Consider the following 15,532-nt stretch of genomic DNA (forward strand, 5'->3'; position numbering starts at 1 on the left):
GTTCCTTTCACTAGTTTAAAATGTTTGGGTTATAAGAATTTATCTGCTCGCAACAACTTTAACCTTATTTAATTTGTTAAATAAAAAAAAAAATTTACAATCATGATATTATGTGAGCATATCATTATATACATAAATTCTTTTTCTTATTATACATTTCGTAGGTTATTTTAAGCATTGTCTTCTATTTAACTGTTCTATGATAAATGATAATTGGTTATTCATATTTAAGACTGTCGTAGAATAAATTATTCTGTGTTGGCACAACGAATAACAATGTGATAATGTCATCTTGACCTAGTTGTCAGGCTGGGTGGCACAGAATTATTTTGAATAATTAACTAAAACCTTAAATTTATATATTATTATTATTTTTAATACTAAATTATCATACTAGACATAGGTATGTAAAACAATTACACAAAAATGTCTTTAAAAAATACTATTAAGTTAAGACATAATAAAATTGCTTATTGATTTTGGACAAGGTACTTTAAAATATTAATGAAAAAATAATTGCAACTTAGATTAAATCTTTCATTTAGAAATCTATTCATCTACCTATATCAAGTATAATACAATAATTAGAATTGAATTATTTTAGCTCAAACAATAACTACTAAATTTAAACAAAAATATTTTAATATTAAAATGATGTACAATAGCCTAAAATACAGAAACAATTTTTGCACCTAATTGTATTTCACAATATGAATTTTCTTTACAAATACATAAGTTTTATGAAGTTATGAATTCTGAATAAATAGTTAATATTATTAATTATCAGTCTGTTATTTAAGTCTTTATTCTTTCATTATAAATTATACATGAATACTTATATTAAATTTGTACAAATAAAGAATATATTCTAAAAATAAATAACAATGGAGAACATAAAATAATTTTTTTTTAGTACCAATTAAAATACTATAATTTGAGTTTTAACATATTGCATATTATATTTTTCTAAGTATAACATAGGTACTACAGAATAGAATAGGTATAAGTAAATAAACAATAGTTGTATACTTAAATTACTATCACAGTTAGCTTTTTTTTTGTAATATACTTATAAATTATGGTTAATGTTCAATTAAAAATTAATTTTACTCAAAATTTGTGTACTAAGTGAATGGTAAAAAGTTCACAAAAAGTGCTGTGCCAACAATAAAATATGTAAAATAGTACAAAATTACTAATTTAGATTTAAAATTATACATTATGCGGTTGTAAGTAATTTTATTGAAATTTAGTGGAAATTTGTAATAATTTGCGCAAGCCCAATAAAATACTGGACTTGATGATGATAACATTCTTGTGGCCACTTGAACATGTATACAAAACAAACTAAAAATTGTTAAAAATGTTGAATGAACGACATACACGAAATCTAGTTTATCTCGATTTCTAAGACCCAAATAAATTATATTATTGTTACAAAAATATTCAAAACCAAATTTTAAAAGTATAAAAATACAAGGTGAAGCCAATAAAAAATTTGGAATCTGTTTGAACTGGAAATAACTTAAGAAACCAATATTGTTCCAATATTTTTCTTGAACGTAAGAATACGGTAAACGCACTCCACACCACAATGGGACACTATTATTGTTTGGCATTACTAAGTTATTTTTAATCGCATAGTCAATAACTTTGGGTTCTAATGTGTGTTCTTGCAGAGTACAGAATTCAAAATACCCATATATTTGGAACAAACTGAAACATGCAAAAACAAAACATATACCAAAAAGGCATTTGAATGATATTTTTCTTTCCTTGACAGCTAATTGAATCATATAATATAATAAAAAGCCGACATTGAGTAGTCCGTTGGACCTGTTCAACACAGATAAACCGAATAATAACGAAGACTTCCAAATATTTCCATATGCAATATGATACATACCATAAAACGTTGTAAACACAAACAGTGATTCTGAATAGGGGGCCGAGAAGAAAACACTAGCAGGATTAAAACAAAATAGGACTGTTGAATTATATGCCATTTCTATGTTATTATGTATGCGCAAAGTCAAATCGAATAACACCAATGCAGTGAAAACAAAAATTAAATTGTTGAAGACGACTGCTGCAATAAGAAACATAGTGTTTGAATGACCAGGAAAGATTGCAGTTATCAGTCGTAAGACATTGGGATATAGCGGGAAAAAAGCCAATGTATTTTCATAAGTATATCCATATCGGTAAATGTGATGAAAATATTGAGCGTCCCAACGGAGGAAACCACCTAGGATATAAGTGACTGCACGGCCAATACTGGTATCGTCATTGTCATGAAGAGCTGGTGATATGAATACTCCCTGTGCTTGGTGATCTGGAATCAGGGCGTTGAAGATGTACTGCAAAATCACAATAGATATTCGACTATAAGCTGCAATACGCCATATATTGGATCGATATAACGCTGGATCCTATACAATACACAGCTACAGGTAGAATATTTTTTAAGAGTATCATAATTAATAACATGATACTTACCTTCAGTTTTTTATCTTTCATTTTAAAATTCATGTTTTCATATTATGTACCTACACCTAACACGAAAATATTTTGATCCTGAACTAAACGCCAATGATAATGCAGTACAAAATGTATTCCATGATGAATAAAAATAAGGCCACATCGATTTGTTATTTTTTAACAGAAAACGTTAATAGTATACTTGAACCTGCAAGTCTTATGAACATCGTGTGTCGTAACTCGTAAGACGTAAGTACTTACTACCGAGTACCGGTAATATTACACCTATGGGTGATACAACAGAGGCTTGGCTTATCACTACTTTACACGAATGAATTTATCTCCTTATCTTCTGCTTGTATAATAAAACGTGAAGCGGTTCGTCTTTCCGCCGGCGCCGCGCCACCCGTATTATAGACGATCGCCAATCGAAAAATTCCGTTCCGCCGCGGTCTTTTCGAAAACGTCGTCTACCGCCGCCGCCGCTTCGTTTCGATACGTTTTTTTCTACGTTTTTCCTCGCGTTTTTCCGTTTCTCAACCGTAAGCGTTCCCGCGTACGATACGTATATTAGAATACGATAATATTATAGTTCGACAGTGAGCGTCTTTAAAACGTTCTCGAGAGCGATAATAATGACTAATAATATTATCTTAATTGTGCTATTGTCTTATGTGTTGGTCTGTCGGTCTATAACGACTCGCGCTCTTGCGAGCTCGGAGCGGGTGTACGCGTAAAATATATTACTGTAATCGTACCTGTGCGTAATCTAATACGGAGCTGAACGGATGTTTTGATCGACCGCGTTTAAAATACGCGTACGAATACGGACACTTCTCGTGTACGCGTCTATAAGTCATAACGCGTTTCGGTTTCCGCGACATAAACGTTATTGGTCTTTACGACGGACGTTTGTGTTTGATTTTCGAACCGCGAGAAGTACGTCGGAATAGCGCGCGCGTCTATTTTAACCGTCGTGATACGTAGGTTAGGTTAACCTAACCTACGACGGTGATTCTTCGTTTATGGTCGTTACGGACGGAGACTCGATGACGTGAGAACGTTTTTATTTTCCGAGTTTTCTTTACGCGAGAATCGTAAGGATTTGACATTTTGACGGGCGAATCGAAGCGATTAATGCAGTGTTCTCTGCGGTTCGGAAACGGCTTAACAGCTCGACGTTCGAGACGGTTTTCCATCTCTATCTGTAGCCGATAGGTTTAGGCGTTAGGTCCCCGTGCTTTAGGGTAGTCAGGTTCGAATCCCGCTCCGGCGGATTCGTCGTCGATCCGACGCCGGCGCTTTGAAACGCACGGTCGTCCGAACGCTCTTGATTTTTTCCGATTTTTTCATTTGATTGTCGAGAGTTTACCACTATCATAACTGTTTGTAAGTTTATTTTTAATTTTATATTATTTTATCGATGTTTATTTTTCAATAATAATATAAAGTCATAGTCGTAGTTATAAATATCTTTATGATTATAATAATATTAATATATCCTTTATTTCGTATTAGTAGTAAGTAGTAAGTACAGTGTCAGTGTGAAATGTTAATGGGGTCCTTTCTATTTTGACTGTAGTGCACAATTTGGCTATATCGATCTAATATAATATATTTTTTAATGGCCCTTCAACCATATAATTTTGAACCAACAGTGGATGATCTGGGAACAGATTTCCAACCTGCACAATGTTTAAATAATTCATTTTTGGAAATCGATGTTAATGGACGATCAAAAGTGATAACATAAATAATTGGTGTACGTGCGAAAACTGTTGCATTTTAAATAACGATGTTGAGTGTGTTTGTTGTGCTGAAATTGAAAAAGTTACACCTTTACGATCGGGAAATAAATGTGTTACAGAGAGTGATTTGTTTAAACAAATTATTTTAGACGAAGACATACTAAACATTACGCGTCATCAAATGATTATAAAAACAAATGATAAATCTAAAAAAATTACTCAGTATGTCAATTTTATCAAATACTTCATGGAAGTTCATTTGTTACACACAATATATTCATTGAGAAAAGGTAATATTATCATACATTTATTTTATATAGATACCAAAAGTCGGTATTTATTTATAAGACTTACTGTTATCAGGTGTAGGCGAGTTGTTATTCCAGCCTGTGTTGTAAAAACTATTAGAGACAAATATCCAGAAATGAATGGGGTTTATGTTGGATTCAAAAGTGGAAGTAAATTACTCAATTAGATGAGGAACATTTTATTTGTTATAATTTTAAATGTATAAAGAATGTTTTGATTAGATTTTAAAAATACATCTTGGTGTGTAAAAAGTATTCAATGTATTTTATTTAGTACTTTGTTGAAACTGTTTTTCTTCGAGGTAGAACAATAGTAATACTAATAAATATTTTTTTATTCTAAATTATAATTGTGTTTATAACTACAACATAGGTAACAATAAAACTAGTGCTTGTAAGAACTTTACTTAGTACCTACTTAGAATAATATTATAGAGTATAAACATAAACATACGATCCTTAAAATATTTTTAGATACAATTTTAAAATACATTTAGACACAAGTATTAGTGTATTGTATTACATATTATAAACCTCTTTTGTATAGGTATTAAAATAATACATATTAAAACTAAAAATACATTTTTTAAAAACATTTAAAATCATTTTTGATTATTATCGTTGAAAAATCGGGAATATTTTTTTGATCTCAACTCATTTATATCTGGTTTTGGAGTAGAAACAATATTCTTAGGTACGGCAGGTAGGGGTATTAATTGTTCTTCTTCACTTTGGAAAATTAAGTTTTCTGTAGCCTTTTCTTTAATATTTTGAATTGTTTCTGCACGCCAATCATTGGTTGTAACTTGTAGATGAATATTGATTTTTAATTGTATAACGCCCCAGGGGTTTAGAGTACACCATTTCATTTTTTAGTGTTTACTCGTAGCCCGTAGTTTCCATGTGCTTGTCACTTATAAATTATCTTCTATTTTTTTAATGTGAAGGAATTATTTTTGATATAATTTTAAAACACAGCAATAGCTAGGGTTAGGTTACCTAACTTAACCTAACCTTAGCTATGTTATGTTACTTTATAGTATATATATATTATTATTATTAATTATAGTCTTATTTGCATACACGTTTAACAATATCATGAAATTAGATCAGTGGTTCCAACCTCTTTAATCCTTCGCCCCTTTGTGGTTTTCAAAAATATCACCCCCCCCCCCCCTTTTTATAATAATTTTTCATTTTTTCCCTACATTGTACAACAATGCTTACACTCTCTCTTCCACCAGAGGCGCGTATCTCCCAAATTGGGAAACACTGCATTAGATAAATAGTGCAGCTGTGTACGCTGTTAAGATTAACTTATACATATTTTGTATGCAAAATGAATACCCTATTTAATAATAATATTATACATTAAAATTATTATAAAAAGGGGGGGGGGTGATATTTTTGAAAACCACAAAGGGGCGAAGGATTAAAGAGGTTGGAACCACTGATCTAATTTCATGATATTGTTAAACGTGTATGCAAATAAGACTATAATTAATAATAATAATATATATATACTATAAAGTAACATAACATAGCTAAGGTTAGGTTAAGTTAGGTAACCTAACCCTAGCTATTGCTGTGTTTTAAAATTATATCAAAAATAATTCCTTCACATTAAAAAAATAGAAGATAATTTATAAGTGACAAGCACATGGAAACTACGGGCTACGAGTAAACACTAAAAAATGAATTCCACGTAGGTATTTTAATATTATTTATTTTTAAATAAAAAATTTTAACATACAAGATAATTACCTAAGTTAAATTTTTAGGTTCATTATACAAATTTAATATACTTTTTATTGACTTTTGGTCTACCCTCAATAATATTGATGTCTTCATTGGTAGGCTAGATATATTAATTCCAGTGATAAATCCTCAATCACTGATAAAACCGTGAATTCTAAGTCCAAAGTATGAGCCGACATAAGCAGCGCACCATTTTTTATAATTAAATAGTGGATGGGCTACAAACAAAAATAAAAGCTATATTATACTATGAATTTTTTTATTATTTAAAGAAAGTTAAATATTTCAAATATTTTTTTGTAATTGTATTTTTTATAATTTACAAATATTTAGTTATCTGATAAGTTTTATTTTATTATGAATTTGTAAAAATAATGAATAATGGCACAGACTATGTAAAATAAAAAACAATTAAATAAATAAATAAATAATGAAAACAAAGAAAAACTGAAAAATTCATGAAAAAAAACATAAAAATTTGACAGTATTAATAAGAATCATTCTTGTCAATTCAAACCGTGGTTTTCAGACAGATTACTAGAGAAATATGTTTTATTCCGTGTGTACCGTATGTAGTTTAAACGAAACTGTATTTACAACGTATTAGTAGGGTTTTATAGGATGTTACATCATATTTTCAGATACTCGCAGTGAGTAATTTGTAATGAGTATACTATAAATTATAAAATTTAGACATATGTTAATTTAAAAAATATTATTAATGTTTTGTGAATATATTATATTTTTGAAAGGTTTATAAAGTAATACAGTCGACTCTCGGTAACTAGAACCTTGATAAATCGAAATTCTCGATATCTCGAGTAATAAAATTCCCCATCAAATAACAATAATATTTAATGTTAAAATAGTTAATCTTGTTAATTCGAAAATTAATTAAACAATATTTCGAATTTCGATATCTCGAATCATTGTCGGTCTGGCTTATGTTTGGGCCCCCGGTACAGTAATTTACAAGGGCTCTCTTACAAAAAAACAAAAAAGTTTCTTACATTTATAATATTTATAAACATATAACATAAAGGTAATAAATAATAATTTCATTTTCCGTGTACATTTAATATGGAATTAAATTTTTTTATTATTAAACAATTAAATAAAATATACCTAGTAAATAAATAATATATTAAATATAACTAGTATTTAAAATCATTGGTTCAAAGTTTACAAATTAATTCTGGAATCCGAGTCCAGAATCGCGAGTTAACTTAGTATTCTTTTCCATTTAGGTATGGGCCTCTAATATATAAAGTGTCCAGGGGCCCCCAGCGATCGCCGGGTAGCCGGATGGGTCAAATCGACTGCACTGTCTCGAATTTTCTTATCCAAATTTAGACCCAAATACATGTAGTACTATATGTATAAGACGAATCGTCTCCGATATATTGGACAATGGTAAAGAAGAAGTCGAAATCCGCAAATAGAACCCGCTGTGCCATAACAAGTAAAATAGCGACATTTGCTTTAGAAAAATTACGTAAATACATTGAAACCAGTGAAGGTATGAAAGATTTATTTAAACCACTCGATTATTTAGTAAATAGAATAGAGAACAATGTTTTAAATAAAAATAAATAATAACCTTTGGAGTAATTCTTTAAAAATAATTTGTAGGTACTCGGTATGAATATTTTATTATTTATTTGATGAAAACTACTAGATTAATATAAACTTTTTTTTTTTAAATAATAAATTTTTTGATAACTTGAAATTTTTAATAAGTCGAATTTTTTTTTCTCCGTCAACTTCGAGTTACCGAAAATACACATAGTACACTGTATCTTTGTTTTTAATTATTTATTAAGTCATTTATTTAAATGTTTTTTCTTTATGTCTATACCAACCAAAAGTTGTTAAAGGTTAGAGAAAGTTGATTGTTGGATATTTAGATTCATACTTCTTAATACTACTCAATGAACATACTGATTTCAAATGCAATCACACTTTCACGTCGATCGTAATCATAATGATGGATCATAATCAACAAATTTACTATAAGGTATTGTTTATTTTTATTACTCGGAATCTTTTTGATTAATATTACAAATTAATTTAAACGATAGAAGATTGTTTTTACTGTTTTTAGTTTAAATCTTTATTGTTTCTTGTTTTAGGTTGTGTATGATTTTTCATTAATAATACAGTAACGCACACGTTATGCCCCAGTTGAAAGCTAAGTTATTAAAATAATAAATACGTACCGGTTGGTGTTTCAGACTGGTATATATGAAACCTGTAGTAAGCTTTTGCTTCCTCTAAAAAAAAAAATAATTAAAGAAATGTACCGCAGAATGTTTAATTTGTGAAACTATTTATTAAATGAAAACATACAAATAAAATTTATCTACTCGCAAAATACAAGTGGATTATTGTAGTAACGAATACTGCGTGTGAATTCCCTATGTTTTGTGTGACTTTCATTAAGAAAGGATTCAATTTGAATGGTTTTGGAGGTATAATTTATATCATCTAATTTTACTTTGTCATTAGAACAACATAAGCTTTGGCATTCATCTTTTCATCTCAGAGTAGAACAAAACTAGCAAACTATTGTACGATTTTCTATATAAAAAATGCAGTCATTTTTTTAATCCACTATTAAATCACAGTGCACAGTAGAATAATCTTTGCTCGACCATGAACCTCTGTCGTCAATATTATCATTATTTGACTGTTGATTTCTACGAACTACACTTATTCTTTTGGCGTTTTACTGAGATCAACCAATTTTTAAATTTCGTCAAAGCATTTAAAAAAAAATGGGTGGATGAAGTGAAACTAAAATAAAAACTGATGTCCGTTTAAAAAAAAAATAACTTAGCACTGCTCTGTATTTATGAAAAATGTAAATAAATAAATGATTAATTATTAATCAAGTATATGTATACTTTATATAAATTATAATTATTATTTTTATTCATATAAATTTATATAAATTGTTCCACAAAATAATTTACCTGTCCATTTTCTACTGATTTCAGCTATAACAAAATATAATTATAAAATATATCGTTAAATGTACTATTAAAAACTACATTTTAGATTCAGAGCGGAGCGAGGAATGTATTGGTTTTATAATGATGTTTATTTCATTTTTATTCTGTAAACACTTTTTCTGTCCCTAGACTTGTTTAAAAGTACAAGTGTAGCATAATTTCTGAAAGTTAATGTTCTTGAGCTGGTACTTTAAAGAGGTCATTTTTCGATTTTCGAAATGATACTCAAAATAAAAGCGGTTAAAGGAGAAAAAATTTACATCAAAAATTTACATTATGTAGGTAATATAAAATAATTACGACTTTGTTTATCATCATAGAAACGAATAAAATTAAATAAAAAAGATCAACTCGTCCGCTCAAATTCGTTTTTTTATCGAATGCAATCATATTGCATTCAAATCGAATACCTATAGTAAAATTACACTATCCTGTCCGAGGACCGAAGGTACGATAGACAAATATCCACCACCGAAATGCGCTGACCTACTTTTTAAATCTTACTTCTAATCATTATATTACTCTACCTATTGTAACTGTAGTGTCATTTGAGGTGGTAATTTAACTTGTCTTAGAATCTTATGGGATGGTTAAATGTTTATTACTGAACAATTTTGGAACGGCTGTTGTAATATTGGACTAAATTGTACAGTCGGAAGCCGCTGAATAATGTCAAACGCCCCGCCGCCGTAGTAAAAGAAACAATAAAACCATAAATTTAATAGTTGTTTGATGTTAAATACAACATCATTTAATAATTTATGCATCCAGCTTTTACAAATCTGCAAATAATTTTCATCGAAAAATTATTGTTGCTTATTTACATGAACTTGTTGCAAAAAAAAAAACTGATATACAAGGTATATTCAGCTTTAAAAAACTCACTAGTTTTTAATGTTTTGCTTGTACTTTTCAAATATTCTTTGTCTTTTACTAGTTGTAAAATTATTATATTGAAAAAAGCAAAAATGAAATAGGTAAGGATCACCGGACGTACAGGATTACTGTGACTTGTGAGTGAAAAGATACGTAAATATGCGTCGAACGCAGTAATAGCTACTTAAACTATATTTTAGGTAATACGTAATTTTTACCTATTTTATTGTCAAAGCCTACAAAAAAAAAAAAAAAAATAAATAATTAAATACATGCAGATGTTAATAATTATTAGTATATTTTTAGTTTCAAGTTGCTCTTAAAATAAAATCTTAAAAATATCAAGTATAGCGTCTTGTTTGGTGGTAAGGGGAGACAAAGGGCATATGCATATACCTAACCTGTGGGCTGTTAACCCGACTTTTTTTTTTTGTATCACAATTTTATTGTTATATCGAGTTTCTACAATAAAAATGACATAATTAATTAAAAAAAAAAAAAATAATAAATGACTATATAGTCATATATTAAGGGAGATATCTTCCCCTCAAGTCGTTGAGTCTTAGTAGCTGATAAATGTTGAGCTAGCATGTGTATGGATTGTGAAAATAACAACAAATAATATTATAAATACAGCGAATAAACTTAAATTGAAGGTCACTTTACATCTACAAATCGGTAGTAAGTGGAATAATGTTGAGTACTGATTTAGTGGAACACTTCTTCCTAAGAAGGACCTTTACAATGCATATCGTATGTATCATTATATTTATGCATTACTATAGTTACAAACTACATAAGTTTCCGTTTTCGTGATATGGGTCTACGAAGGTTTTAAAATCAAGAGCGTAAGTGTTAGATACTGCTGTATATCTTTCAGTAAATCTTGCAGATCAATATGGAGCCGCCCTAATTAATAATGAAATTTATTTGCTAATATATTATAAAAATTTAACTTATTAAATTTTTTGAAAATAAATAGTTAAATAAAAAGGTTTTTAATTTTGATTTTCTCTAGGTATATTACGTGATACATAATATATGTACCACGATATACACTATAAATTGTACGATTGACAACTAATATTTTATCATAGAATACTATTATAGTATAAAACATAAGATGATTGCATTGTGATACTATAGTCACAGAGTTTTGTGGAGAGTTGATTAGAGAAGTTACCTATCTGTTGAGAAATCTGTTATGAGACACGCTGTGACAATTGATTTAGTGTTTAGTCTTGTACATATTCATAAAATTATTGTTACTGTATGTATATCGGGCGTTATCAATGTAGAAAGGAATCTCCTAATCAATTTTTATGTGTATATTATATGACAATTAACCCAGTATGTCAGTATATCAAAAGAAGTTCTATATCATGCTCTGTCAACAAAATAGACAAATTATAGCAATAAATTAGACTAGATTGTGCGCATACTGGATGAATAGCATTTGTGGACTTAGGAGTTAGGATATGCAGCCAGCTATTCCAAACTAATTGAGTATAAGTTAGGGGATATTGTTATTTTTAAACGAGCTTTTAACCTAACTTTAAATACTGGATAATCAATGACAGTATGTCAATATGCAACAACAGTTTATCTAACCAATTTAAAGTGATATAATTTAAACGACGAAGCGGAAGACTAACTAATTAGTTATTCAGAAGGTACAGAAAAAAGAATCAACTGAAATAGAAACCACAGAAGGCACTAGTGACTGAAAAAGAACCGCTTCTAAAATATGTATAGGTATAAAGAAAAATGGCAAGACGTGTACCTACTCAGGTTGTTTTTCAATTCAAAATGATACGCCATGTGTATAAAAGTTATAAGATTAAAATTATGACATAACCGATATTAATGTAAAATTAATATTATAGAATATGTTACACCCAAGGGATGTAATTAGCTTTGTAAACAAAGACGAATTTATTGACAATTCGTGAAAATAAAATTCAATTAAAATTATTAATTGATGGCAATTAAGTTTCTTGTTTTGTTTTTGACGTTTTAATAAATCAAATGCATTTATATTATGTATTTATTTTTTATGTAATCCCAACTTCATAGATAATAATATATTAGTAAAACTTGATTAGTAAAATAAAATCAATCATTAAAGTTATAGGTAAACTATAATAATTTTCTTACTTAAGTCATATGACTCAATCGCATTTTTGAATTGATTATACTCTAATAAATAAATAATATATATTTTATTATTACATCCAATAATAGATATTTATCTTATTCTACTATAATTTTAATGTTTTCTGATCGTATTTAAATTTATAATTTATATATCCCATTAGACGTTCATTTAAAATCAGGTTGTATAAAATGTGACTAAGTAGAGGGTTCTATATTTTTAGTATTGGATTATTTTCGCTATACCCTTCAGTTGATACCAATAATATATGTATAAATTGCATAGAATTAATAACTTTACGCTAGTAGGTACCCCCATGTTTGGAATTTTTCTACAGAACATTCAACGAATTTTCAATGTAATAAAACCAAGATAAAATTGTTTATAACAGTCAAAAAATACAATGTTATGTACAAGCATGTTTTTAATGAAGTTAGACCAATAATGTGCACTTAACATAAACATGTATATTATGTCTGCGTATCTTTTTTAAAATTATATTATTATTAGTATTTAAGTTATGGAAATCATTTTATTCATATTTCTCAAATTGCAATAATTTAATAAGAATTTATAATAAATAATAAACTCTTAATGATATTTGTTATAATGTATGCTACAGTTAAGAAGAACATTTGAAAATTTACCACCAAGATCTCTGTGTTCAAGAATATGTTTTACGTCAAATATGTATACACTTACCGGTATATACACCTGTTGCAACAATATTATCTGTTTAAAAAAATATAATCAGACAAATTTATTGTTAATATAGTTGATACAAACACAATTTTGAATTCATTTTTTAAATGATACCTTCAACAATAATCATTAAACATCAACATGTATTGTTAGTTTTTATATTATATTAAGTCTGGGTAAAATAATAATATCTCACTAAAATTCAATATAATATAATAATGAACTAATATATTATGTTGGAAACTTAATACTGTACACAATTTAAATAAGCTCTCCTTAAAATTGTTATTAGTTATTAATATAATATTACCATGGTGTCATAAGAATAAATAAATGATAACATTTAAAGAGAGCCTTTTATGGCAGTTCATAAAGTTGTGCTGTAATTATAAACTGTCAATCATAGAAAGATGGGAAATAATTAACTATTATATTTATGATTAATTGATCGAAAAGACATTATGTGATTTTATAGGACCGTTTTGTTATACTCAAGGCTGGGCAAGTTAACTCTTTTATTTAACTCGTTAAGTTAATTTGAAAAAATCTTAGTTAAATTTTAAGTTAGAAGTTACTTTTATTTTTTATTTAACTTGTTAAAGTTACAAGTTAATTGGAAAAAATAAGTAACTTAACTTAGTTAAAAATAAGTTACTTTTTTTTTCATATAAAACTTATAATTATACCATTTACACTTCATGTTAAAGATTTACAAATAACATCCAGCGCCACAGAATAGTGTATAAATATTAATAATAATATGTTTTAAATAATAATAAGTTATATTGTAATAGTTCTTCGCCATTTTATTATATTATTCATCACACTTTGTTTCTTTTAAGAAATAATTCCTCGCCAAGTAAATAAATTATTGAAACAAAATACGTTTACTTAAATACAATATACTTAGCATTAATTCATGATATCACATCTTTATAGTGCTTAAAGATCTAATATTTTTTTTTACTTAGCCATTTTTACATGAAGTTTACGAAAGGTTTTTGTTGTGATAATATTATAATGTAGATTGCAGGTCTTTATATCCTAAAAAATGTATTTTGCTGTAGGTACTTATTAATTATGAAATCTAATAAAATAATTAAATTAGTAAATAGTAAATATAATTGGTCACTCCCTCACTCCGAGTAAAATTATTCTTATCATTTCCATGAATGAATTTAAATATAACAAACCATAAATTTTGAAATTTGAAAAACTGAGTTTACTAACGTACCTATATGGGATATTGGGTATTGATAATATTAAATATATGTTTTTTTTTCCAAATAATAATTACACGCATTGCACTATTGTTTAATATTTAGATATACTATATTCTATGAAAAAGAAATTATATAAAATATTATTCTTTATTTCTTATAAGTCGTTTGGTATATTTTGACATTTTGTAAGATCCATTAACTATTAGTATTGTTTAAATATACAGTAACTATAATATTATAGTTTATTTAATCAATATAATAGGTCCTTATACTTGTATTTAAACATGTTATTTTAAAATCCAGACATAGGTATTGTAGAATACTTCGACAGTCTATAATATTTAGAATACTCGATACCTATATAATAATATATAACAGAATAATTTATATTTAATATAATAATTATTGTTATTATTATTATTATTATTTTTATTATACAAAATGCAATAATACATTTTTGAGGTTCGTACAAAGAAAAAAAATAACTTAACGTGCCTATAAAATAAATAAACGCTTTAAGAGTTAGAAGTTTCTAAAAAAAAAGGAATTCGTTATGATAGAAGTTACTTCTTTAAAAAAAAGTAACTCGTTAAGTAACTTAGTTAAAAGTAACTTTTTAACTTGTTAATGCCCAGCTTTGGTTATACTATTAGTTATTAAGGGATTGATAAAATAATTTAATTTTTAATATTTTCATTTGTTGACTTCGAATCTCATAAGATTATTTATTAGGTTAGATAATTAATTAACATTATGCCAGTTATCTTACTTATACAATCTAAAAGTACAAACAAATTATATATTAGAAATAAGTTTTATATTTACTTATTTAGAATCATATTTAATTCAACTATATTTACAGTAGAATGGAATAGAATCATATTTTTTTTTCAATATTTATAATAAATTATTAAATACAGGAGTACTATAATGATTTGAATGAATGTTGTTATAATTATTAGTCAAATAAAGTAAGTTTTTTTTAAGTAATTGAAATTGACTATGGTTATTGTTGTGTTAATATTACAGTTATGCTTAACAAATATATTATTTAATTCTTTAAAGTTAACTAAATTGATTTATAATTCATACAAGGCCCCCAAATACAATTTTGGGCTCCTTTACTAAATGTTTGTCAGAGCCCTTTATAAAACTTCCAAAAATACAATTTACCATCTATATAACAATTTTTGGAATAATATTTGTTTTTTAATTATACCAATTCAAATTCAATATTCATTGTTAAGACAGGACAACATATTATCTA

General features: G+C 27.3%; 1 protein-coding gene and 1 long non-coding RNA gene across 3 annotated transcripts; both read right to left on the reverse strand.

Moving 5' to 3' along the window:
* Positions 1-782: 782 nt before the first annotated feature.
* LOC114124130 (GPI mannosyltransferase 2) lies at positions 783-2,800 on the reverse strand. Of its 2 annotated transcripts, none has more exons than XM_050197432.1 (2): positions 2,500-2,800; positions 783-2,360 (listed from the first exon to the last, which is right to left on the reverse strand). In XM_050197432.1, the coding sequence occupies exons 1-2, from the start codon at positions 2,530-2,532 to the stop codon at positions 1,125-1,127; spliced, it is 1,269 nt and encodes a 422-aa protein (XP_050053389.1). In that variant the 5' UTR covers positions 2,533-2,800; the 3' UTR covers positions 783-1,124. The 2 variants fall into 2 exon arrangements, with proteins under 2 accessions (XP_050053389.1, XP_027843114.1); XM_027987313.2 differs by having other exon boundaries at positions 783-2,432; positions 2,500-2,798.
* A 3,443-nt stretch (positions 2,801-6,243) lies between these two features.
* Positions 6,244-15,044, reverse strand: LOC126549059 (uncharacterized). The gene is made up of 6 exons (XR_007603199.1): positions 13,043-15,044; positions 12,343-12,384; positions 10,404-10,421; positions 9,271-9,294; positions 8,515-8,568; positions 6,244-6,513 (listed from the first exon to the last, which is right to left on the reverse strand). It is a non-coding gene; the product is annotated as an uncharacterized LOC126549059 (long non-coding RNA).
* Between the last annotated feature and the right edge of the window lie 488 nt (positions 15,045-15,532).

Source organism: Aphis gossypii, chromosome 1, assembly GCF_020184175.1.
Source record: "Aphis gossypii isolate Hap1 chromosome 1, ASM2018417v2, whole genome shotgun sequence".
NCBI lineage: Eukaryota > Metazoa > Arthropoda > Insecta > Hemiptera > Aphididae > Aphis > Aphis gossypii.